This window comes from Nannospalax galili, unplaced genomic scaffold, assembly GCF_000622305.1.
Source record: "Nannospalax galili isolate Female #2095 unplaced genomic scaffold, S.galili_v1.0 scaffold944, whole genome shotgun sequence".
NCBI classification, from domain to species: Eukaryota; Metazoa; Chordata; class Mammalia; order Rodentia; family Spalacidae; genus Nannospalax; species Nannospalax galili.
The window spans coordinates 934124-961424 of record NW_008352899.1 but is presented as its reverse complement, the minus strand read 5'-3'; the positions used below and the strand labels follow the sequence as shown (position 1 = coordinate 961424).

The 27301-nt window shown below is 44.0% G+C and overlaps 1 protein-coding gene across 6 annotated transcripts in view; it reads left to right on the top strand.

Moving 5' to 3' along the window:
- Positions 1-27301, top strand: part of Meaf6 (MYST/Esa1 associated factor 6) — a 27638-nt gene extending 337 nt beyond the window's left edge. The window contains exons 2-10 of one of the 6 annotated variants that reach the window (XR_003846611.1): positions 904-1019; positions 4077-4164; positions 4308-4353; positions 17562-17636; positions 18384-18576; positions 19000-19023; positions 24176-24233; positions 24844-24877; positions 25886-27301. Coding sequence is in view for 3 of the 6 variants with exons in the window: in XM_029554612.1 (XP_029410472.1) it covers positions 904-1019; positions 4077-4164; positions 4308-4353; positions 17562-17636; positions 18384-18576; positions 24844-24877; positions 25886-25894 (561 nt within the window). In the remaining 3 variants the exon portion in view is untranslated. Of the gene's footprint in view, positions 1-903; positions 1020-4076; positions 4165-4307; positions 4354-17561; positions 17637-18383; positions 18577-18999; positions 19024-24040; positions 24071-24175; positions 24234-24843; positions 24878-25885 lie in introns of all 6 variants that reach the window. The other 5 variants (XR_003846612.1, XR_001872849.2, XM_008850202.3 and 2 more) reach the window with 5 other exon arrangements.

The following is a 27301-nucleotide window of genomic DNA, read 5'->3' as shown; positions in this document are numbered from 1 at the left end:
GAGGCGGGGGCGGCCGCCCTCTCCCGGTCGTTGGGCTTAGCAGGTGGATAGGAGGCGGCCAGAGCCCGGCCTGGCGAGGATGCGGGCGCGTGTTCCTTTGGGTACCCGCGGTAGATCTGCGAGCGGTGCGTTTCAATGGCCGGGGATGTTATGTGCGTGGGAACATCTGGAAGGGGACAAGCTGGGGACCCAGGACGCAGTCTAGGGAATTTGGGATCCTGATGCGCAGCCGGAGCCCCAGGCACCCTGAAGGTTGCGTCCTCCCGGCTCCCGCCTTTTTCTTTGCGCCTCCGGGAGGCCCAGCTCACCTGAAGCTGCCCTTCCAGGTTTCCATAGCAACTGGCATCCTGCTGCGGGCGGCCCTTCTAGAGCCTGCGGGGAGCGGAGCAGTTGCTGCCGAAAAGATGATTTTGAAAATCTGTTCACCCTTCCCACTCCTGGTAGCGACACCTTTAATGAGTGGGAAATGGAGACCGCTCACTTCTGTCTCAGTCCAGCCCATGATAGCGAGTTTCCCACTGAAGTAGATACAGAATCTTCTATCTCTGTGCTTTTTTTTTTTTCGGTCTTTTTGAGACAGTGTGTCCCTGTAGCTCCAGCTGTCCTGGATCTCACTATATAGACCAGGCTGGCCTTGAATTCACAAAGATAAGCCTGCTTCTGCCTCCCGAGTGCTGGGATTAAAGGCGTGTTCCACCACGCCCTGCTATCTCTGTGCTTTTTATGAGAACAGGCTACAGATCGCATTCTGTTCATAAGGGTCCCTCAGCCCCATTGCATCTACAAAAACAGCTCATTGTGAATAAGCTTGACTTTACAAGTTTAGTGTCAGGATTTTAATTTGCTTATGCTTAATGTTTGTATTTAAGACTTTTTCCATGTCCCTGTTTTTCCATCTTTCAGGAAACACTTGCAAACCTGGAGAGACAGATCTATGCTTTTGAAGGAAGCTACCTGGAAGACACTCAGATGTATGGCAATATTATCCGGGGCTGGGATCGGTATCTGACCAACCAAAAGTGAGTGTCAAAAGCAGTATTGGACCTTTTGTGCCCTACTAATTTATCTGTAGGATGTTTCGTTTTGGTAGCAACTTTGCAGGGACTGTAGAGATGGCTCAGTGGTTAAGAGCACTTGCTGTTCTTGGAGAGGACCAGAGTTTAAATCCCAACACCCATGTTGGTGCATGTCTGATACTTGTAACTCCAGCTCCAAAGGATCCAATGCCCTCCTTTGGTCTCTGTGGACACTTACGCGCACATGCCTCCACAGGGACACACACATAAACACATAATTAAAAATAATAAAATAGATTTAAGGGACTGGAGAGATGGCTCAGTGGTTAAGAACAATGGTTGTTCTTGCAGAAGACCCGGGTTCGAATCTTAGCACCCACATGGCCGCTAACAACTGTCCATAACTCCAGTTCCAGGGGGATCCAACAGCGTCTCTGACCTCCTCTGGCATTGCAGAACATGGGTGCACTTACCTACATGCAGGCAATACACAAATACCTGTAAAATAAAAGTAATAAATAAAAATTTAAAAAAGTTAAAAAAAAATAGATCTTATAAAAGAAAGATGTATTTGGAAGGTATTCCTACAGAGAGATGGAAGCTTGCAGGCCAGCTAGTGTGAGTACACAGTGCTGTAGAAAGGAGAGATTCTGCCTCACAAAGGTGAAAGGCAAGGACCCACAGCTGAAAGTTGTCACGTAAGGGCTACATGTGTGCTGCGCCCACTAACACGTACACACAACACATAAATTTATATATATGAAAGATAACTTCCATTATCATGAAGATCTCCCTCGTGCTACTCCTTTGTAGTTACATTCTTGTTTCCTCTGTACTTTTTTCTTTCCTGCTGACCATTGGAAACTTAGATGCTCTTTCATGAAACTCTACACCTAAATATATTAGTAGTTACCTCTGGAGAAGAACAAGGACATTGCTGCTTCAAAACTGTAGTGATCATCCTAGATAATTAATACTGCATTGTATTGTCACAGTACAGTTCTCCTTCACATGTTGCATTTGGCTGTTCTCTCTTTTTTTTTCACCCTCTGGTCTTTTTGAGACAGGGTCTCCCTGTAGCCCCAGCTGGCCTGGAACTCACTATGTAGACCAGGCTGGCCTGGAACTCACAGAGATCCGCCTGCCTCTGCCTCCCTAGTGCTGGGATTAAAGGCATGTGCCACCACATCCAGCTTTTCCCTTTTTTTAAATTTTTTAATTACATGTGTGACTGTGTGTATGTGTATGTGTGAGTGAGGGTTCCTTTGGAGGCCAGACGAGGGCATTGGATACCCTGTAGTTTGAATTACAGATAGTTGTGAGCTGCCTGATATGGGTGCTAGGAATTGAACTTGGGTCCTCTGGTAGAGTAGTATGAGCTCTTAAGTGCTGGGCCATCTCTCCAGCCTCTTTTGTCTTTTTTTTTTGAAACAGAACCTCTCTGATAGCCCAGGTTGGCTTTCTATGTAGCAGAGGATGCCTTTGAACATTTTATCCTCCTGCCTCTGCTTCCTGAGTTGCTGGGGTTACAGGCATGGGGCATCGTATCTGGTGTATGTGCTGCTGGGAATTGAACCTAGTGCTGTGCACACTACAACCTAGCTACATCCTCAGCCTTCCTTTGTCTCTTTCACGTGACCCTATTAGCCTTTTTCCTTTTTTTTTTTTTTTTCCCTCTGGTGTTTTTGAAACAGGGTCTTTTACTCTATAGACCAGGCTGGCTTCTAACTCATAAAGATCTGCCTGTGTCTGCTTCCTGAGTGCTTGGGATTAAAGGCATGTGCCACTGCTCAGGGTACTAACCATTTTTATCGTAAACATCCACATGAATACGGGAATGCATATTAGAGTGGGGAGAGGGATTTGGACTGGGGAGGCCAGGCTGCCATCCATGGGATGGTGCTGCTCTGTGTTCTGATGACAAACAAGACATGTCACTATGTCCCTGAGGACCCTCAGCTCCTTAAAAACAAAACAAGTGAATAAGTAAATATGTGACAATATTTGTGAAGCAGCTAAAGTGATCTCACCTGTGGTGGGCATGTACCATCGATTGGAAAGCATTAGTTTGTAGGCGGTCACCATAAAGGTTGTTTGAATCAGTCCACATGATCAGAGGCATTCCTAAATGGAACTTGGTTAAGAAAAAAAAAGAATCGGACTGGCAAGATGGCTCAGTGGATGAAGATGCTTGCTATGAAGACTGACCACACAAATTCAATCACTGGGACCTACATAAAGGTGGAGGGAGCAGACAGACTCTAGAAAGTTGTGCTCTGCCCTCATACATACATACATCATACACAAACACACAATAAATAATTCATTTAAAAAAGAATGATGGGGCTGGAGACATGGCTCAGTGGTTAAGAGCACTGACTGTTCTTGCAGAGGGCCGGGGTCCAATTCCCAGCACCCACATGGCGGCTACAGACCATCCTTAACTCCAGTTCCAGGGAAATTGAAGCCCTCTTCTGACCTCCGTGGCATTGCATGACACAGGTGCACTCACATACATGCAGGCAATACACTCATACACATAAAATAAATATATTAAATTAAAAAAAAAAAATGAAGCCGGGAATGGTTGGCATACATCTTTAATCCCAGCAATCCAGAGGCAGAGGCAGGTGGATCTCTGTGAGATTGAGGCCAGCCTGGTCTACATAGTGAGTTCCAGGCTAGCTGAGGGTACAGGGAGACCCTGTCTCAGAAAGACCCAAATGAAGGAAGGAGGGAGGGAAGGAGGGAGGGAAGGAAGGAAGGAAGGAAGGAAGGAAGGAAGGAAGGAAGGAAGGACGGACGGACGGACTGGAGACATGGCTCAGGGGTTAAGAGCATTGGCTGCTCTTGCAGAGGACTGCCCACATGGCTGCTAACATCTGTCCTTAGCGCAAGTTCTTGGAGATCAGACACCCTCTTCTGCCTTCCATGGGCATTGCACACATGTGGTACACTTACATGTAGGCACAGCACTCATCTACTTCTGTCCCAGGGACCCCAGCTGAGCATAACACATAGCTCGGTGCCTGCTTCAAGCACTTATTTTGTGTGTTTTAGAAACTCCAATAGCAAAAACGATCGGAGGAACCGGAAATTTAAGGAAGCAGAGCGGCTCTTCAGTAAATCTTCAGTTACCTCAGCAGCTGTGAGTGGTGGTGGTGGGGGGTGTCTTTCTGTCATCCTTTGTTGAAGAATGTGGATTTTCTTTCCCTTTCCTTTCCTCCCTGGGTGGGTTGCTCTCTTGGGGTCTGTGGTGATCTGTTTAGTAACCAGTGGTTTTTCTTATAGGCAGTAAGTGCATTGGCAGGAGTTCAGGACCAGCTCATCGAAAAGAGTAAGTCTGTTTGAGGACTGCATCTTTTCTGATTTTTTCCTTCTAGAAGTTGGGATGCCTTTGGGCATCTTCACCATGCCGCCTTTCTCTGAGGAAGAACACACTGGCTTCCTACCATTTCTTTCCCGTGAAGCCGAGAGGCTGAAAGACATCTAGCTCTTGTCACTGCTACCGATAGGTCTTAAATTCCTAGGAATTTTTGTTGACTTTTTTTTTTTTTTTCTTTTTTCTTTTTTCTGAGGCTGGGCTTTTGCTCCTCCCGATTTCCCTGCCTCCACTTCCTGAGTGCTGGGATTATAGGTATATACCACCACATATACCACCACATCTGGTTATGAAAACTTTTTCAGTAACAATTTAATAGGAAATTTCAAGGGTACCTAATAAATTCTTAGTGCTCAACTTAATAACTCTTAGGCAATTCTAAGTGTCCCTTTGTGTCTTTACTCTAAAAGGGAGAATGGACACCATTTATTTACTACAGACCATTTCTGTGTGGATTTGGATGGTCTCATTGCTGTTGTGATTTCTAGTGGTGGGTGTGGATCTGTGCTCTCTGAATCAGGCTGTATCCACGTGTGGTCTGTGTGTCGGACTTCTCACAGCTGTGTGGCTACTGGAGCTCTTTCACATGTTCTGTCCTGTTGTAGGATCAGAGCTTTGGGTTGCATTGGGGCAGTGGTTTGAGGAAAAAGGATTTTGGTAGTTTGGACGTTAGAACCACTGGGACTTAACTATTATCTCTGTGTCCAGATTTCTAAATTTGTTGTTCTAACCAGACTCTTTCCTGGCTTTAGTCCTGCCTTGCCTTTAGGTATTTTCTCTTGGTCACATTCAAACTTTTTGTCGAAACAGTATTCTGTTTCCTTCAGAAGTTTTCTGTTCACTATCTTGTTGTGGTAATTCCATTCTCCATTTTTTTTTTAGCGCGCAGTAAGCTGTCGTTGACTCCTTTCTGACAACTACCTCCTCAAATGCTCCAAGTCCTTTAATTATTGAGCCATCTCCCCAACAACCTTACTTTCCACTTAATTTCTTTACTTTTATTTATTTGTTTATTTTTTTTGAGACAGGGTCTCCCTGTAGCTGCAGCTGGCCTGGTACTCACTATGTAGACCAGGCTGGCCTCAAACTTAGAGATTTGCCTGCCTGTATCTCCTGATTGCTAGGATAAAAGGCATATACCACTACACCTGACATTTTTTAATTTTCTTTTTTCCCTAAGACAGGGTCTCCTACTATATAGCCTTGGCTGGCTTGGAACTGTCTATGGAGACTAGGTGGTCTCAAGCTCACAGAAAGTCTGCTTACTTGAGTGCTAGGGGTGAAGGGGGTGTATCACCACCCACATCTGGCTGCCCTCTGCCTCTGATTGTTGACGTTACAGGTGTGCTGCACCATGCCTGGCTCTCACTGCTTGTTTCCTTTTCCTTTTTATTTTTAACGTTTTATTAGCATGTGTTAATTTGACATAATAATGGGTTCATTATGACATTTTCATACATGTATATAATGTATGAAAATGTCATAACCCATTTAATGAATATGAAAATGATCAATCATATTCACCCCCGTTATGCTCTTTGTCCACCGTCCCGCTCCTGCTGCTCCCCTTCCTCTTCTAGTCTCCTTTCTAGTCTCTTGTCTTTTTTTTAATGAAGCAGTGAGTTTAATTGGGGTTACTTATAGGAACAGGGTGAGAAGAGTATGGCCAACTTGGCACAGCTGTACTGTTGGAAGTCAATGTCTGGCCCTCCTCCAGCAGCCATTAACCACCGGTGGATTCTCTGGGAGGGGGTGGGGCCTTATAAGCCCCTCCCTGCAACTGACCTTAATGCCCTTTAAGTCCTCAGGGATCTGTGAGTTCTTCCCTGCTCCATGAGGAAATTTTGACAGGCCAGTCTTGTGGTGATAATCTTAGCTTCTGTGAGTTCACCAGTTCAAGGCCATGTCTGCCTGGGAGACAATCTTCCACATTACCCTCCCCCCCGACCCCCACTCCAGTATGCCTTCTGCTCTCATCTGCTATGTTCTGGAACCTTGGAGGGGTAATGTAGATGTGCCCCCCACCCCCTCACGGTTAAACATTCAGTAGTCACCTATTCTCAGCACTTTGACCAGTTGTAAGTCATTGCCTACTGCAGAAAGAAGCTTCTGTGATCAAAGCTGACAGAAAAACTAATCTATGGTCATAAATATAAATTACAATGTAGTTTCATAGGCATCTCCTGTTTACTTAGTAATACAGCAGTAGTATCCAGGTGTGGCCGCAGCTCTCAGGAAGCAGAGATAGGTGGATCTCCTCTACATAGGAGTTCTAGGCCAGCTGGGGCCACAGGGAGACCTGTCTCAAAAAAAAAAATAACAACAACAAAATTCCAGCAGCAGTAGCTTCCTCACTAGGGCCTGTGACCTCCCTAGCCTTGGGCTTTTGACTAGCTTTACAGTACCTCCTGGGGAATGGTCCTCACATCCAGTCATAAAGTGGTTGTCTGTCCCCAGAACAGCCATGTCATTATTGTATTGGTGGACGCGTCTTGCCTGGCATGTTGGTAATGTAACACAAGATCTGTAGCTGAGTAAGATTGTTGATGGCAGTTCCCCCCCAGCAGCCTGCATAGTACCTTCACTGTGAAAGCTATCATGAAGGGAGGAGGCCAGTTCTAGCTTAATTTTTCTATGTCCTGCAGCCAAAGCTCGTTATCTTCAGCAATATGTTTTTAAAATTTTATTTTAAGAGATGTATTTAAATTTTATTTATATGTATGTTTTGTCTGCATGTATGTTTTGTCCCATGTGTCCTGCTCAAAAGGAGGAGGCCAGAAGAGGGAATTAGATCTCCTGGAACTGGAGTTATAGGCGGTTGTTACCTACTCTGTGGGTGCTGGGAACTGAATCTGGGTCTTCTACAAGAGCAGCCAGCACCCTTAACCTCTGAGCCATCTCTCCAACCTGTTTTTTATTATTTTTAATTATGCGCATGCTTGTGTGTGTGCGCGTGTGCGTGTGCGTGTGTGTGTGCGCGCGTGTGTGTGTGTGACACAGACACCAGAAGAGAACATGGGCTCCCTTTGGAATGTGTGAAGCTGTTAGTGGGGTGTGTGTGTGTGTGTGTGTGTGTGTGTGTGTGTGTGTGTGTGTGTGTCTCCACCTGTGTGAAGCTGTTAGTGGAGGCCAGGGCATCAGCCCCCACTATAGCTAGAGTTACAGGTGGTTGTGAGCTGCCCTATCTGGGCTTTGGGAATTGAACCCTTGATCCTCTGGAACAGTAGTACTTTCTTAACCACTGAGCCATCTCTCCAGGCCCCTCCCCTCTTAGTTTTTAAGACAGGATCTTTCTGTATAGCTAAGGCTGTCTTTGAACCCTGGTGACTCTCTTGCCTCAGGCTCCGAGTACTGGGGTTGCGCGCCTGATGCACTCATGCTCTTCTAAAGTTAATTTTCATCTTGTTTTTTTTCTTTTTGGTCTTTTTGAGGCAGGGTCTCCCTGTAACCCCAGCTATCCTGGAACTCACTACGTAGACCAGGCTGGCCTTGAACTCACAAAGATCTGCCTGCCTTTGCCTCCCGAGTGCTGGGATTAAAGGCGTGTGCCACCACGCCCGGCCATCTTGCTTTTTTCAAGTGCCAGTCTTCCTCGTTTTGCCTGTAAAATCTTCCCTTGCCTCAGTCTCTTTGAATGTGCTCCAAGTTCACCATGTCACATGTGAGGCTAGTGAGAAAATGCTCTACTATTCCTGAGTAAATTTATTAGTCTTTGGGGAGTTTTCTGGTCTAGGGTGACAGCGTCTTTAAGCATTTTGAGCATTGTTTTGTAATTTTAATTCAAATCTCTGAAGTCTTTTTTTTTTTTTCAGTCTTTTTGATGTGTATACATGTATGATGTGTGTGAATGCTTGTGTGAGTGCTGGTACAGGTATGCAGGTCAGAGGACAACTCTGGGTGTTGGTCCTTACCTCCCACTGTTTTTGAGAAAGAGTTTCTCTGCTTTTCGCTGCATCTGCAGGGTGGCTGGCCTACCAGCTTCCAGGGTTCTTCTGTCTTGACTCCCATCTCACTGGGAGCACTGGAATGACAGATTCAAGCCACTGCATCTCACTTTGCCTGGGTCTAGGGCCTGGAACTCACGTCCTCACGCTTAGCGTGGCAAGCATTTTATCCACTGAGCCATCGCCCCAGACCTCTGTGAAAGTGTGAGTGTATTTCTTATGCTTTCTCCCAGCTAGTACTTATGACATCTAGGTTCCTAGATATCATAAGGTTATCTTTATGTACTGTTCACTGTAACTAAAAGCATTGTCATCTTTTGCTGTCTATGGGATATTGTAGGACCTTCCTGTAGATGCACAAACCCAGAGATGCCCCAATTCCTCATCTTATTTTTTATTCATTCACTTTTGTTTTTTGAGATAGGGTCTTATTCTGTATCCCAGTTTGGTCTCTTATTTACTGGGTAGCCCAGGCTTCTCCAATCTCACAGTGGCCCTCTGCCTTAGCCTTCCTGGTGCTGGGATTGCAGGCATGAGTCACTAGGCCTGGCTGTAAGTTTATCGTTCTATTTCAATTAATTAAGTTTTTAAAAATATTTTATTATTTTTATTTTATATGTATGAGTGTATTGCCTGCATGTATGTAAGTGCACCCATGTCATGCACTGACCCCCACGGAGGTCAGAAGAGGGTGTTGTGTCAACCTGGAACTGGCGTTACAGACAGTTGTTACATGCTATGTGGGTGCTGGGAATCGAACCTGGGTCCTCTGTAAGAGCTCTATGTGCTCTTAACCACTGAGCCATCTCTCCAGCCTCTCAATTAATTAATTTGTTTGAGACAGGGTCTCACTGTGTAGCCCTGGCTGACCTGCAACTTGATATGTAGATCAGGCTGGCCTTGAACTCCAAGTGCTAGGACTAAAGTGGTACTACCACATCTGGCTTAAGTTTCTCACTTTTTTTCTTTTTGAGACAGGATTTTCCTTTAGCCCCAGCCAGCCTGGAACTCACTATGTAGACCAGGCTGGCCTTGAACTCACAGAGATCCACCTGCCTCTGCCTCTGGAGTACTAGGATTAAAGGCATGCGCCATTAGGCCTGGCCGTTCCTCACTTTAAATGATACAGTATCTGTTCATAACATCCAGACAGCCTCCCAGATGCTTATTTGTTTATCTGCTGCAGTTCTGCAAATCAAACCCAGAGCCATCCTGCATGCTAAACATGCTAAACACGTGCTCTACTTGTGAGCCACACCCTAACCCTCTTCTACGTACTTTGAATCTCGATTTGCTTACAAGACCCAATTCAGTGTACATAGTTAGACTGTATTGTTAGGAAATAAGGACAAGGGAATGACTATGTACTCAGTACAGATGGAGTTTTCTCTGAGTATTTTCTATGTGTAGTTGGTTGATTCTACAGAAGTGGAACCCGGGTATACACAGTATTAGTAACATCATTTGAGGGTTAGGATGAAGGTCCTGTCTTCCAGAGAAGTAAATGTAGTTTGCCTCTGCTAGGTGATTGGACCTCTATGTAATAAAAATATGTACTTTATTCATGTACTTAATTGGGCACATATATCCCCACACACCCACACCCAGCGGTCAGAGGACAACTTGTCAGAGTCAGTAGTTCTCTCCTTCCATATGTGGATTGGCAGGCCTTGTGACAGGTGCCTCTGCCCGCTGGACCATCTTTTGGGACCAGAACTTGAACCTCTCCAAAGTCAGCACAAGGCCTGAGGGTTCCTGGAAGTCCAGGTGATTCATACCAAGCTCCAGTCTATGAGAGGAACTGTCTGCTCTGCTTAGTACTCCTTTCATCTCAGGGAATGAACAACACAGAATTTTGCCTTGTACCTTTTTACATTTTGAAAATTTCAGAGTTTTGCAATTTTGGCATTTTATTTTCAAACCATTCATGAAAATTTCCTTAAAAAATGCAAAATTTCTGCTTTTTAGCTTCATATATACCTGACTGGAGTGGATCTGCACCGTCCTCAAAGAATTTTATGCAAATTGTACAGTTTTGTAAAAAGAATAGAGTCAAAGAAAAGCAAACAGGCAGATTTTTATCTTGCTGCCTTTGAAGGGCAGCAGGGGCTCTGCTGTTGGTTTTGTTGGGCTTCTCTGAAGCACAGCCTCTCCTCCCCACTTCCCTCACTCCAGTGTTGAGCCTTTCCTTCCCTTCCCCTGGATACCTTGGTGCTGGTGGGAAGTTACAACCCGTAGCAGCTACTCCTTTCCTGCCGCAAGTAGACTTCCTCATCTGCTAAAGAAGAAATCTGTTCTTGTTTCGTGGTGGCCATTTGTATTTTAATAGTACCTAGCACCCTCCCCTCTTTTCCTCATCATATGCATCAGCAACAGGTTAGTAATTCTAAAACACAAGTCTTGGGCTGGGGGGCGGTATCCCAGTGGCAGAACATTTGTCTAGCTTGTAGGAGGCCCCGAGTTCAGTCTTCAGCACTGTAAAACAAAACAGACCAACAACTAAAACACAGATTTTGAAAGAGAACCCATTACTGTTTTATGTGGTTCTGAAATGCTCATAGCTTTTTTGCTACATCCTTCACGGTTATTTTTTCTTTTGAGACAGGGTCTGGTAGCCAAAGATGACTTTGAACTTCTGATCTTTCTGAATGCTGGGATGACATGCCTGTGTCATCAATCCTGGTTTATGTGGTGCTGGGGATCAGACCCAGGCAGGGCTTTGTGCATGCCAGGTGAGCACTCTGCCAACTGCATTACATCCCCAGCTGACTCCTATGGTTCTTAATGTCCATATCAGTTCTTTGGGACAGACACTGTTATGGCGTTGGATTTTACCTCATCAGAGAAGTGACCCAGATGAGTTCTGTACTTATGGGGCTTTGAACAGATAGACACAGAGTGTGCCTATAGAATGTGACCAGCCTGCCTCTTGACTTGGTATTCCCATAGCAACTGACTCCAGATGGATAACCGGCTGCCTTTGTCTCTCATTGTCTTTCAGAATTGGAGTTGAGGCACGATTTGCCTTTCTTACCTGTCTCAGATTTTAGTCTTTCCCTCTCCCTAGGTGTCCAACCCCTACTAGCTTAGTCCTTTGTCCTTCTGTCACCCTGTCTATGATGCAGAGCTTTTGTAGTCATGCCCTTGTCTTTTTTGTCTCTTTGCCAGTGTTTCCAACACTTGGTTTTATTTTATTTTATTTTTTTTTGGTCTTTTTGAGACAGGGTCTCCCTGTAGCCCCAGCTGTCCTGGAACTCACTATGTAGACCAGGCTGGCCTTGAATTCACAGAGATCCACCTGCCTCTGCCTCTCGAGTGCTGGGACTACAGGCGTGTGCCACCACGCCTGGCTCCAACACTTGTATTTTAAGAAAAGATTTTTTTAAGGGGCTGGAGAGATGGCTCAGCAGTTAAGAGCACTGGGTCTGATACCGTCTTCTGACCTCTGTGGAAACTGTACAACATAGGTACACTTATACACATACAGGCAATATACTCAAACACATAAAATAAAAATAATAAATAAAATATATTTTTTTTTTAATATTTTTTAAAATTTGTATTTAATACATGCAGTCTAATATTAACAGAGACCTATTAGTACACTTGAAACCATTCTGTAACCCAAGTAGACCTTGAGCTTGGGCTCCTTCTGCCTCCTAAATAGCCCCTATGTTACAGTGAGAGGTTCAGTTTAAAAACTTGGGCTCATTCTTTTATAAGGCCATGTAGTTTTGTGTTGACCTGAGCTATACTTCAATCCTCCCCCGCACCTCCCGATCTTTTTTGAGACAGGGTCTGTCACTATTGTGTCCCTGGCCGCTTGGGACGCATCTAGTGCCTCTGTAGTGGGATTAAAGACATGTAGCACCATGCCCAGCTGTGCTCTCTTGATTTGAATTCTTTCCCTCTCACAAGGTTTATGAACCTCGGTGTTTTTTTTTTTTTTTTTTTTAAATTTTATTTTTTATGTGTATAGGTGTATTGCCTGCATGTAGGTAAGTACACCCATGTCATGCAATGCCCGCGGAGGTCAGAAGAGGCTATTGGATCCTCTGGAACTGGAGTTATGGACAGTTGTTAGCTGCCATGTGGGTTCTGGGATTTGAACCCTGGTTTTCTGCAAGAACAACCAGTGTTCTTAACCACTGAGCCATCTCTCCAGCTCTGAGCCTCAGTGTTCTTATCTGAAAAGTAGGGGTGGTGTTAGTATTGTATGACAGCTCACCTCCACTTTCATAACTCTTAGAGATGAGGCTCATAAGGCCTTGCCCCTCCCTGTCTCATTGGTTCCCTTCCCGGCTGCCCTCTCCTGTACCCTCTCTCCAGCTGATTCCCTTTGTTTCCGTAGGTGGAACCTGCTTCTTTTGTCTACATGTTTTCTGTTACTGTCTCTTATTTCCTTAAGATTTCTTCTTCCCCTCATGATCCCTTTTCTAGTTTCTTGACCTACAGATACACATATAAACACACACACACACACACACACACATCATTTTAAGTTTAGCTGTACTCCTCTAGCACTGCCTATTCCTTTGAGGCAGGATCACTCCCTGAGCCTGGAGCTTGTATTTTCTCTGCTAGGCTGGAAACCAGCAAACCCCAGTGAGCCTCCTACGCCACCTTTCTCAGAGCTGGGTTCCTGGCATGGGCAAGACACCTGACTTGTTTTGTGTTGCTGGGATCTGAACTCTGGTCCTCATGACTGCACAGCAAGTGCTCTTAGCCACTGAGTCATTTCCTTTAGCCCCAGTTTTTTTATATGTATTCTGGATAGTAATCTTTTGTCTGATGCATACATGACAATGATTTTCTCCCGTTCTGTAGGCTGTCCATTCACTCTGGTGCTTTCCTTTGTAGTGCAGAAGCTTCTAAATTTCATACAAACTCATTTAAAAATTCTTGGGATTATCTCCTGTGCTATTGAAGTCCTGTTCAGAAAGTCCTCACCTGTGCCTATGTCTTAAAGTGTTTTCTCTATATTTTCCTCTAGCTTTCTAAGTTTCATGTCTTGAATGAAGGTCTTTGATCTATGCTGAATTGATTTCTATGCAGGGTGAGAGGTAAGAATCTGTCTTCATTCTTCTGCTCGAGGAAATGTTCCCCCAGCAGTATGTGCTAACAAGGCTGTCTCTTCTCCTGTTTTTGTTTTTGACAGCTTTGTCAAAAATTAGGTGGCTGTAACTGGATTTTTTCCAGGTCCTCTGTTCTGGTCCATTGGTCTACATGTTGGTTTCTCTGTAGTACCAGGCTGTTTTTACCATGACTCTCTAATATAATTTGATCAGGTATTTTGGTACTTCCAGCATTGCTCTTTCTGCTAAAGATTGCTTTAACTGCCAGGCGTGGTGGCACACACCTTTAATCCCAGCACTCGGGAGTCAGAGGCAGGTGGATCTCTGTGAGTTCAAGGCCACCCTGGTCTACATAGTGAGTTTCAGGACTGCTGGGGCTACAGGGAGACCCTGTCTCAAAAAGACAAAACAAAACAAAAAAAGATTGCTTTAGCTATTTGTGGTCTCTTGTGTTTCCATATGAACTTTAGGATTGTTTTTTTCTAGTTCTATGAAGAACTTCAGGGATTTTGATGAGGATTGCATTGAATCTGCAGATTGCTACAATATGAATTCTGCCCATTCATTAATTTCTTTTTTCATATCTTTTAACTTTTACCTTCTTGGATATAGGTTTATTCTTAAGCATTCTGTTTTATTTTTGAAGCTATTATAATGGATTTTCCCTTTGATTTAATTCTTTTTTTATTTTTTATTTTGGTCTCCCTGTAGCCTTAGTTGGCCTGGAACTCACTATGTAGACCAGGCTGGCCTTGATCTCACAGAGATCCATACCAGCTTGATTTCTTTCTAGATAAATTCATTATTAGTATTTGGGTTTCTTTTTGTTTAAAAAAAAATTGTTTATGTGTATGAGTTTTTTGCCTGTATGTATGTAAGTACACTACATACGTGCAGTGCCCACGGAGGCCAGAAATGGATGTTAGATACTTTGGAATTGGAGCTACCCGTGACTGTGAGCCACTTGATGTGACTGCTGTGAACTAAACCCAGGTCCTCCACTAGAGCAGCCAGTGCTCCTGACCGCTGAATCATCTCTCAAGCCCCTCCTTAGTTTTTGTTTGTTTGTTTTGTTTTTTGATTTTTTTTGAGACAGGCTCTCACTATGTAGCCTTGGCTGACCTTGAACTCACAGAGATCTATCTACCTACCTCTGCCTCGGTGCTGGGATTAAAGGTGTGTGTCAACCACATCTGGCTTAGATTTTTTTTTTTAAACTAGAAAAGTAATATGTGCTTGTAGTGTAAGTCAGGTAAAATTGTTATTTTATGTGTATGAGTGTATTGCCTGCATGTATGTAAGTACACCCACCCATGTCATGTAATGCCACAGAGGTCAGAAGAGGGCATCGGATTCCCTGGAACTAGAGTTTCAGATGGTTGTTAGCCACCATGTGGGTGCTGGAAATTGAACCCTGGTCCTCTGCAAGAGCAACCAGTGCTCTTAACTTCTGAGCCATCTCTCCAGCCCCGCTATTTTCTATTTTTTATTTATGTGTGTGAGTGTCTTGCTTGCACCATGTGCACCATGTGTGTGCAATGCCTGTGGAGGTCAGAAGAGAGTGTCAGATCCCTTGGAACTGTAGTTAAGGGTGGTTTTTAGCTGCCACGTGGGTGCTGGGAACCAAACCCAGGTCCCCTGGAAGAGCAGCCAGTGCTCTCGAGCCCTCTCTCTACCCCAGTTGGTGCTATTTTAACATATCTTTCTGGGCTGTTTATTGGCCATTATTATATCTTTGAGAGAGAGAGAGAGAGGGAGAGAGAGAGAGAGAGAGAGAGAGAGAGAGAGAGAGAGAGAGAGAGAGAGAGAGAGAAAGAGAGAGAGAGAGAGAGAGAGAATGAATATGAGAATATATGTATGTGAGACAGGGTCTCACTGTGTAGACCTGGCTGATGACCTTGAACTCACTATGTAAACCAGGCTGGCCTCTGTCTCTAGACTAGGATGGCCTTGATCTCATAGAAATTCATGTGCCTCTGTCTCATAAATGCTGGGATTGAAGGGGTGTGCCCCATGACCAAACCATAATTTTACTTTTTTGAGATGGACTCTTGCTGTGTTGCTCAGGCAGGCCTTGAACAAAAAGAACTTCTTTCTGCATTGAATTGTTTTGTTAACTTTGTCAGAAATCAGTTGACCTTAAACATAAGTTGTTTTGTTTTTAATATTTTATTTTATGTGTATGAGTGTATTGCTTGCATGTAGGCAGTTGCATCCGTGGAGGTCAGAAGAGAATGTCAGATGCCCTGGAACTGGAATTACAGGTGGTTGTTAGTCACCATGTGGGTGCTAGGATTCGAACCTGGGTCCTCTGGAAGAAAAGTCAGTTCTCTTAACTACTGAGTCATCTCTTCAGCCCCATTGTTTTGGTTTGTTTTTGAGACAGGGTCTTCCTGTATAGACCAGGCTGGCCTTGATCTCATAGAGATCCATTTGCCTCTCTGCTTCCTGAGTGCTAGGATTAAAGGTGTGCACTATCATGCCCAGCAGACATAAGGTTTTATATTGGACTGAATTCTATTGCCTCAATCTATATGTTTATGCTTATGCTGTGAGCACCATAGTATTGATTACTGTAAAACTGAGAAGTTGTACGATTATTTTTTTGTTGTTATTGTTGTTTGTTTTGAGACAGGGTCTTGTTTTGTAGATCATGTTGGCCTTGAACTCATGGCCATCTTCCTTTGGCAGCCTCCCGAGTGCTAGGATTACAGGTGTGTGCACTCCACCCAGCTCTTTCGGTGGTTTTAAGTGAAGTGGTTTTTTTTCTCAAACTGTCAGAGTGTTAGGATAGTTTCCAGCCTCATAGTACTGGAGCTCTTTCTCCTGTTGCTTTCCTGAAATGTCTTCAAATTTGTTTCATGATTTCTGAGATCTGGCTGTTTCTTATGCTTTCTAGGGGGTGGGAGGATTATATTTATTATGTGGGGGCAGTATAGGGGGGTTGGGCATACATGTGCCATGGCATGCTTGTAGAACTCAGAGGACATCTTTGGGATTTGGTCCTTACCTTCTATCTTATTTGAGACAGACCTGGACTTGTTTCCACTGAGCTGCGAAGGCCAGGCCAAGTGGCCTGTGAGCCTCTAGGGATTCTCCACATGTGTACAGTGCCTGCAAAGGTGAGAAGAGAGGGTCAGATTCCCTGAAACCAGAGTTATGGATGTTTTTTAACTGCCATGTGGGTTCTGGGAACTAAACCCAGGTCATCTTCAAGAGCATCTAGTGATCTTCTGAGCCATCTCTCCATCGTGATTTTTGTTGTTGTTTTGACACAGGATCTTTTTATGTAGCCCAGGCTGACCTTGAACTTGAGATCTTCTTGCCTCACTTCCCAAGTGCTGGATTATAGCCATGTTCCACCTTACCTGGCACTTTAAGTAGTATATTAAAATTGGGGATTTATGTCAGTTGAAGAGCATTATTACTGCTTTGTTTAAGCATTCTTGGGTTTTTGATAAATGTATAGCTTAGTGGTAAGTCATTTACATCACATGCCTGAGGCCCTGGGATCAGTCCTCAGCATTCCCAAAAGGAAAAAGAAATTGGGGTTGAAGAGCTGGTTCAGTGGTTGAGTGCTAGCTGCTCAAATTGGTGGACTGGAGTTCTGATCCCAGCGCCCACATCAGGCGGTTCATAAATACCTGTAACTCTAGCTCCAAGGGATCTGACACCCTCTTCTGACCTCCAAGGGTACCCCTCTACACAAACACTTGTTCACGTACACTTACATAGACATATATGTACACAGAGACGCACATGTGCACACACATAAATTAAAAAAAAAAATCTTTAAAAATTTTTTCAGCAGCCGGGCATGGTGGCGCATACCTTTAGGCCCAGCACTCAGGAGGCAGAGGCAGGCAGATCTCTGTGAGTTCAAGTCCAGTCAGCTCTACATAATGGGTTCCAGGCCAGCTGGGGCTACAAGGAGACCCTGTCTCAAAAAGACTAAAATAAAATAAATTTTTTGCCGGTGTGGTGGCACACGCCTTTAATTCTAGCACTTGGGAGGCAGAGGCAGGCAGATCTCTGTGAGTTCAAGGACAGCCTGGTCTACATAGTGAGTTCCAGGACAGCTGGGGCTACAGGGAGACCCTGTCTCAAAAAGACCGAAAAACAAAAATTTTTTTTTTTTTTTCAGCAAAAGACGGGTTGGTGGCACATGCCTGTAATGTCAGCACTCAGCAGGTGGAGGCAGGAGGATCAGAAGTTCAAGGTCATCTTTAACTACATAGTTCACCTGAGCATAGGACCCTGTCTCAAAAAAATATTCAAAAACTTCTCAAAATATTTTAAATTTTAAAAAGTTTATGCTGTATGTGTATGTGTGAATATATATCATGTGTGCTGGTGCCTATAGAGGCCAGAGGAGGGCATAGGATCCCCAGGCAGTTGTGAGCTGCCTGATGTCCCTCACCCATTCTTTTTAGAAAACTACAATTCTGTGGTTTGGGAAGGAACTCGGGTTAGCTCTGGCAGTTTTGTCAAGGCCATCCTCATCCTCTGGGTGTAATTCTTATTCCCATTAGCATACTCTGTTAAAGTGGTCTTTATCAGCACTGGGGAGACCAAGGCAGGCAGATCTCTGTGAGCTCAAGGCCAGCCTGGGATGGTCTACATAGCTGGGGCTACAGGGAGACCCTGTCTCAGCAAAACAAAAAACGAGGAAGTAGCTTTTATACAGTGGGGGACAGAAGGGGTGGGTGTGTCCTCTGGCAGTCCCAGTGTTGCTGTATCTGGTTACACTGTTACAGACTGTGTGTGTATGTGTTTTTTCAGGAACTGGGCTATTGTGTGCTAGCTTTGATACTTTGAATGTATCTTCCTGTCTGCTTCTGTCTTCTCTCTTTCTCTGTCTCTCTCTCTGTCTCTGTTTCTGTCTCTCTGTGTCTGTGTGTCTGTGTATGTGAGTCTGTGCCACTGACTGATGAGGACCTGGAGACTTGTGTGTTCTTCCCTCTAGGGGAGCCAGGGAGCGGGACAGAAAGTGATGCTTCTCCAGATTTCCACAATCAGGAGAACGAGCCTGCCCCTGAGGACCCAGAGGACCTGGACGGCTCTGTGCAGGGAGTGAAGCCCCAGAAGGCTGCCTCTTCTACCTCCTCAGGGAGTCACCACAGCAGCCACAAAAAACGGAAGAATAAAAACCGGCACAGGTCAGTGGCAGGGACCCCACCCGGTCCCTGAACTCCGAGACCCCCTGCTGGGGAGGGACTTGGCTAGAACAAAGTGCTTAGGACTGTGGCAGAGCTGCACTGTGGGTGGCAGAAATTCTTTGTGGCAAGTGAAGTGGGCTGGTATGCTGTGAGGGAGGAGCGGGTGAAACCCTGAAAGATTATTGGCATATTTTGGTGTCCCTAGTGCGAAATGTGACTTCCTTAGAACTGCCCAACATGGGTCCTTTGAGACGAGGAAGAGGGAGAAAGGGAAATGGGTGCTTGAAAAATGACCCCCCCTGGTCATTGGGAAGCTGTGATGTGGGATAGAGTCATGTTTGCTCTTCTGAGAGCTGAGCTGACCTGCCTTTTTCTCAGTGCAGGTTTGTTTCTTTGATTCCTTACAACTTTTCTATTTTGTAGTTCTCTGCAGCATGCTGCCTTCAGGTACGGGGAAACACTGTAAAGCCCCTTCATAGGAACTCCTACGTAGGAACCATCTGCGCACTGTTATTTTGCAGATGGAAATGACATCAGTGGAGAGAGAGGTCAGATGTCTCACAGGGGATTTTAGCATTCACTCTGCCAGGCGTTTTTATGACACTGGACTGTTACCTCAGATAATGAGAATTTCACAGTGTGCTCCAGAGGGTGGTGCACTCGTGGAAGGGGGTGTCCAGGGCTGGGGAGGGGGGGCTCCCTGTCTTCTGGTTGGCTGATAGATTATATTACTTTAGAAGCTGTGTGGTGTCCCTTCCTGCACCCAAGGTGTTGCACTGTGACCTCACAGCCTGGCCCTGGGGAGAATGCAGAATTAAATTTAACTGATTCGAACCTCTTTGGCATCAGCTGATTCTTTTAAGTTTTTCTTGTCTTTTTTTAAAGCTGCACAATTAATATTTCCTCCAAATAAATAATAACAAAGGACTTCTTAATATTTTTCAGCAAACCAAAACTCAGCATGCTAATCTCAAAATTAGTAAGAAATAGTAAAAGTTGCCTCCTTTCCTGCTGTATGTTATTGGAGCATTGTGATGGGTTTGGGGTTAGCTTATCACAAGCAGAACCACAAAGAGAACCATAATCTTTTAGAAAAATTATTTTTGTTTTATGTGTATGAGTGTATTACCTGCATGTATATAAGTGTACCTGTATTGTGCAATGCCTGTGGAGGTCAGAAGAGGGCATCAGATCCCCTGGAACTGGAGTTCTGGATGGTTATTAACCGCCATGTGGGTGCTGGGATTAGAACCTGAGTCCTCTGAGGAGCAGCCAGAGCTCTTAACCTCTGAGCCCTCACACCATCCCCCAAGAACCATATTCTTAAAAAGTATTTTGTGGACTGAGATGACTCAGTTGGTAAAGTTCAAATCTCCAGCACCCATGTAAAAGGTGGGTGCTGTGATGTGTGCCTGTAACCTCAGCACTGGGGAGGCCCAGACAGAAGATCCTGGGGGACTTGCTGACTAGCTAGCACACACAAATTAGCAAGATAATTAAGAGTTCTCTTCTGTGTTGCTTTTATTAAGTTTACTTTGTTGTCGTTTGAAAATAATTATTTTCCTATTTCAGAATGTCTGGAATAGGGAGAAAATTCCTTGAAAGTACCTGGGACTTGGCATTCCTGATCAGTGTTCTCTAGATAGCTGTTTGTTCCAAGTAATACCTCATTTTCGCTATTGATCCGATCAGCTGTTGACTGATCAAAGGGAGTTAGAGAGACATAACATTTAAATTTCTTGCTGTTTTCTATTAAATTTCCATGGGACTAGCACTGCTTCCTTAATCTCCTTAACTGGCCCCAAGAACTAGTTCCTTCTAGAAGCACTTCAGCCTTTATAAAGATAATGGTTGGAATTGTTCTCATAAGCAATGTCCTGCTCAGGAAGGGGACGTTGTTTTTATCCTCAGATTTTTATATGTGGCTTACCTGCCACAAGAGAGGCGAGTGGTGCTGGGCCGTTTTCTTAGGAGGTCAGAATCCCACGTGGCCCCTCAGTGGGCCAAGGTTGTTGGATTCTTGCCACCTTTAGTACACTTGAGAACAGGGTAGAACATTGGGTAGGCTGGTGAGTTGGCACCTAGAGTAGTGCTTCCTGCTCCAGTGTGCGGTGGCCTGTGTAGTTAGACAGTGTAGCCAGGAAGCTGTTCAGCAAACGTCTGAGTACCTACCACGTGCCAGACGTGTATGGAAAAACAGCATGAATTTGCTCTCCTGGAATATAAAAATTTTATTAGCCGGGTATGGTGGCACACACCTTGAATCCCAGCGCTCGGGAGGCAGAGGCAGGGGAATGGCTGTGAGTTTGAGGCCAACCTGGTCTACATAGTGAGTTCCAGGCCAGCTGGGGCTACAGGGAGAACCTGTCTCAAAAAGACCAAAAAAAAAAAAAAAATTCACATCTCACACACAGACACCTACAGGGGATTGAACCTGAGCGGGAGGCAGAGGCAGGGGAATGGCTGTGAGTTTGAGGCCAACCTGGTCTACATAGTGAGTTCCAGGCCAGCTGGGGCTACAGGGAGAACCTGTCTCAAAAAGACCAAAAAAAAAAAAAAAATTCACATCTCACACACAGACACCTACAGGGGATTGAACCTGAGCATCATGCATATAACAATTTTTTGTCATTCAAGAATGATCAACTTGAGACTGGAGAGATGGCTCAGTGATTAGGAGCACTCTCTGTTCTTCCAGAGGACCCAGATTCTATTCCCAGCACCAATATGGTGGCTAACAACTGTCTGTAACTCCAGTTCCAGTGGATCTGCCACACTCTTCTAGCCTCTGTGTACTTTACATGACACTGGTGTACTCGCATACATGGAAGCAAAACACTCATACACATAAAAATAATAAAAAATGGGGGCTGGAGAGATGGCTCAGAGGTTGGGAACACTGGCTGTTCTTGCAGAGGACCCAGGTTTGAATCCCAGCACCCACATGGCAGCTGACGGCTATCCAAAGCTCAAGTTCCAGGGACTCTGACAGCCTCTTCTGCCTCCTTGGGCACCACACGACATGGGTGCACTTACCTGCATGTGGGCAATACACGAATACACATAAAATAAAAATAAATGATAAATAAAATATTAAAAAAACAAACAATCAGCTTTTTGAATTCTTGTATTTTATATATCTAAATAATAAGTCCTACTGTCTTTAAAGAGAAAAAATTTAGGGACTTGGAGAGATGGCTCAGCGGTCAAGAACACTGGCTACTCTTGCAGAGGACCTGGGTTTGAGTCCCAGCACCCACATAGCAGCTAACAACTGTTCCTAACTTCAGTTCCAGGAACTCCAACACCCTCTTCTGACCTCCATAGGCATTGCACAACTCAGGTGCACTTATATACATGCAGGCAATACACTCATACACATAAAAATAAATAATAATAAATTTTAAAAAATATAAAAGTTGCTCTTATAGGTTTTTACTATTATATCAAACCCAAGATTGTTTATTTTTTGAGACAGAGTTCTTAATATATAGCCCAGGCTAGCCTTGAATTCACAGAGATTCACCGGCTTCTGCCTGGGATTAAATCCTCCCCCTTTTTTTTCAAGTTTTTAAAAATTGTGTGTTTTTGTGACAAGGTTTCATTATTATAGCCCAGGCTGGCCTCAAATTCATTCTACTTTACTCACAAGTGCTGGGGTTATCAAACATGTGCTGCCGTGCTACCACCAAAGCGTGCTGGCTAAGTAGATACACTCTACCACTCAGCTAGCTCATAAAGTTGGTTTTAATATGTGAACAAAATTAAATCAGTTTGAAAGGAAAACAACAACAAAAAATCCTACTTAGACTAGTGTTTAGGCTCAGAAATGTCCTAAGCGAAGCTGTTGTATAGGTAGTATTAAGTTAAGCTTTCTTCAGTTTTGGCACTCAAACATTGTCTAGTAGGAGAATAGCCATTGAGTATTGTTTGACTGCCTGTCTACAGTCTGAACAGTGTCAGAATCAGCAAGGGGCCAGTGGTATGCTTGAGGCTAATGTTTGCTCTGATTTTCCAGACCACAGCATGCAGTGTTGACAGTGCAGAATGGCCTTCTTCTTGTGCTCCCTCCAGATCCTCTGGGTTTGGTGCTCATGGATTCCAGTAGCCTTTGTTTTGATGGGGGCTCTGCAGAGTTGGGTATTCGTAGTTGCTACACTGATATAAACAGTGCCTTAGCTGCCTTACTGGGAAGATGTCACATGTCTGTAATCCCAGCATTTGGAGGATGAGGCAGGAGTATGTCAAGGTCTCTGTCAGTCTGCACTGTCTCATTAAAAAAGAATTAACAGCCGGGCGTGGTGGTGCACGCCTTTAATCCCAGCATTTGGGAGGCAGGCGGATCTTTGTGAGTTCAAGGCCAGCCTGGTATACATAGTGAGTTCCAGGACAGCTGGGGCTACAGGGAGACCCTGTCTCAAAAAGACAAAAAAAAAAAAGAATCAACAAACCAGGTGTGGTGGTGCATATCTTTAATCCCAGCACTTCGAGGTAGAGGCAGGCGGATCTCTGGGAGTTCCAGGCCAGCTGCAGCTACAGGGAGAGACCCTGTCTCAAAAGAAGACCAAAAAAAAAAAAAAAAAGGAGGGGGGAGAGAGAGAGAGAGAGAGAGAGAGAGAGAGACTTAATGGGGCAGGGGAGATGGATCAGTGGTTAAGAACACTGGCTGCTCTCACAGAGGACGTGGGTTCGGTTCCCAGCACCCACTTGGCTGCTAACTACCATCCATAACTCCAGTTCCAGGGGATCTGACACCCTCTTCTGACCTCTGCAGACATTGCACGGTGCACTTACACACATGCAGGCAATACACTCATACATGTAAAATTTTAAACATTTTTTAAAATTTTAAAATTTAAAATAAAAAAAAAAAAAAGAATTACCAGTGAACATCACCAATTTAGGAGGCAGCGTTGGTGGAAAAACTGTCACAAATGCAGCCATTCGATCCCCAATTCTAGGAGGAATTCTGCAGGAGGAACCAGGTGTTTCTGGACGTTTAGAACATGAACAAAAAGTTGCAAAATGTTTTGCTATTTTTAAAGTGCAAAGCTTTTGTTATCTTTAATTTAAATGAAAGTATGTTATATGAAGTTGTAAGCACCTTTCATTATATAACTAAACCTTTTTCTTTGTTTCTTCTAATGCCCTAATTCCATTTTTCGTTACAAATATCTTAAACATTCTAACACTGAATCTGGCAGCTGTTACAAAGGCTCCAGGTATCTGTAGTGACTAATGAAATAACTTTTCCTTCTGTCATCCACTCTTCTGCTTTGGAATCCGCTGAGAGAAGGGAATCTTCCCACCACAGTCTTTGGTGCTTTGATGTTTGAAACCTTATGGCTTAAGATTCTTAAAGCTACTTTGTGTCTGCAAATCTGGTAGGATGGCTAATCGACTAATTTATTCAATTAGTGTATTAATTTCTATTGCTTTCTTCCTTTCCAATGCTGCCCCTCAGCCCGTCTGCCATGTTTGATTATGACTTTGAGTAAGTTTGATTTGAATTAGTATCTGTGCTGTATTGTTTAGTGTGTAGACACCGGTATGCCTTTTTGAGACCTTTCTAACCCATAGTTTATCTGTTTAATTGTAGGTATGTATATTAGGTTAGGCTGGGAAGTTTTTTTTAAAAACAGAAAAACGTGATGGAGGTAACATTTTATTTAATAACTTAAGCAAAATTAAGTAAACTTCACTTTTATGCATTTTGATTTCTTTTTTAAATAGATAACCTGTACTTTTAATTCATATTTAAATTGATTTTCTGGCTTTGCTTCATAAGGAGATTAATAGTTTAAGATTTTGATATTTTGCTCTGGAAAGATTTAAAAATTGAAATTCATGTAATTTCTTTTGTGTTTCATATCTGAAAATACAAGCTCTGAGTCTCTTTCCTATTGTTAATCACCACGTGTCTCAGTCATTTTCAGTGATATAGTTACAAAGCTAATACATTAACATAGAGCATGCCCTCTTAATCCAATTTCTTTAACTTTGGAATAGTTTTTAAAAATTATGTGGCTTTTGTAACTGCTGTATATCTTTTTGAGTCACCCAGTTTGCCTTATGGCAAAAGTATCTGCTCATATTTTTAATACTTTTTATCTGAGTAAACAACTAAATCATGGTGTAGCCTAATGAAGAGTATGGATTTTACTTAACCAAATAGCCTTTGTTATAGCTTGTGCCCTATGCAGTAGCTGCTTGTTATACCTTTTTCTGTACATTAAAATGCAAATGTCTTTTATTTTCCTACCACAGGATTGATCTGAAGTTAAACAAAAAGCCCCGAGCTGTAAGTATCAGTCAGGTGACTCAGGAAGACTGGCAAAAATTGTATCTAAGGGAAAAAATTTTTTTGGTGGTATTGGGGATCAAACCTGCTCCATGCTAGGCAAGGGGGAGCTACAGTACATCCCAGCCTAAAGGCCGCCAAGCTTGTAGATGATTAGAAATCATTGTCCTGGGGTCTGAGTGTTCTTGATCTGGGGTCCCAGCTCTGGTCCTCAGAGTCTGGGAGGTCCATCTGGACACTTCAACTCTGAGCTGTTCTTTCACTTAAAAATGTTTTTAGAGCTGGATTAGTCCCAGCACTCCAGGGGTAGAGGCAAATACAGGTGGATCTCTGTGAGTTCAAGGCCAGCCTGCCCTATATAGCAAGTTGAAGACCAGCCAAAGCTATGTAACCAAACAAACACAATTTTTAGTGAAAATGAGTCACATAGTTTTGTTAAACAAAACTTCTCTTTAAATAATTAATGAGGGACTAGAGAGATGGCTCAGTGGCTAAGAGCACTGACTGCTCTTGCAGAGGACCCGGGCTCGATTCCCAGCACCCACATGGTGACTGTGAACTGTCCTTAACTCCAGTTCCAGGGGAATCAGAAGCCCTCTTCTGACTTCTGCTGCATTGCATGACACGGTTGCTCTCACATACATGCAGGCTCATACACATAAAAAAATAAAAATAAATAAAATATTTTATTTAATGATAAATTAGCTCTTTTTGGTAGTGAGCAGAATGGATATTTCCATTGATGTTTTTTGTGGCCTCAGGTGAAATGTGATGTATTCATAGGAAGCACAAGTTTCAGCTACAGAGCTATCCCCTAGCACAGCTGTCCGTGAGGTTTTTAAAACATTTTATTATACAACGTTACAGACGGCCATTTTCAGTCAAGTAATGATGTTCTTTGAGCATATTCCCCTCCAAAATTTTTTTTGTTATTTTTGTTTTTTTGACTCAGGGTCAAATCAGCATCTTGCTGTGAATAAGTTGCAACTTTTCTTTCTTTCTCCGCAGGACTATTAGAAGACGCATTTGCAGAAGCTTCAGGCTGTGAAGCCCTGCTTCCCCTCTGACCTCACAGAGACAGTGTCCCTCACCTGACTGTGTGGCCATCCGCCTCTGCCCTCCCAGACCCAGTGCCTGTGACTGAGTAATTTGTCCTAACTATAGTGACACGTCATTTCTGCGGGTCCTTCACTGTTGTCATTGTTAAGTAGCGGAACTTCGGGAAGACCCATCTTTGGTCCTAGTCCCTATGGGTGGCTACATTTCTCCCTTCTTAGAATGAATATTTCCCTTCTTAGAATGAATATTTCCCCCCAAACTGGCTGGCACCAGCTCCATCTGTGAAACCCCCCCCCACACACACACACATCGAGACGTGCACATCTCTGGTTTTGTTTTATGCTGAAAGTAGGATCCAAATCCCATTGCAGATGGAGGCTGTAAATATCTACCATTCTCTTTTTTTGTTTTGTGTTGTATTGTTTTTCTATTGTTGTTTTTATCATCTGATTTTCTTTTGGGACATTTTGTGATGCCTTCTTACAGTTCATAGCTTCCCAATGACACACCTGGTCATCTGTCTCCAGCTGTTGTCCTATTAACTAAAGTGGCTTTCTGGAAGTAAAATGGGCAGCTTGGCTCTTTGGCTTTTTGGTTTCCGCGGCGGGGAGGTAAAGCGTGTTTATCGAATGTCTGCCTGTCTGAAGCCTGTCAAAGGTGGAAGCTGTTTCATGTTTGATGAAACAGCTGAAAAATATACATTTTAAATCCATCCTCTTAATGGACATTTCATTCTTTTGCGGGAAATAGAATTTGCCAGGCTTCAACGTCTTGTGCTTTCCTGCTCAGCCCGAGGTTCTTTCCTGTGTTTTACTTCTCATATCATGCTGGGTGGGCATTTTCGTTTTCAGTCTTTTCTTTTTTTGTTGATAGTCTCCTGGTCAGATACTGCTCTAAAAGTCATCAATAGAATGGGAAAGCTCAGAATTATGGAAAGACAGGTGCTGCCTCCCTGCAGTGGGCTCAGACGTGGCACATGACCTCTCCTCTCTGCAGTGCAGTGTGGCCTTGGCTGCACATTACAATCGCCTGGGACACCCAACCCAGTGCTGTACTGGGACCCCACTCCAAGACTCTCGGTGTTGGGGTTCTCTCACAGAGTCTGGGGTACCTATTAGGGACCAGCTTGAGGCCACTGCACTAGAGACTGAGCAGCATGCTATGATCAGGCACGGGGTGGGGGGGCAGTGTTTTGTAAGATTTGGGTCCTTGAAAGTCGCAGTCCTTTCTGAGACCTGGGTCTTTATAGGAGACATGGACCCATTGTGGTCATGCTGCTGGGCTGAGTGTGACTGGCATCTTATCAAAACTTCATTCCATGTGCAAAAGCCTTCACCCTCTCAAATAAACTTTCATTTTCCTGGA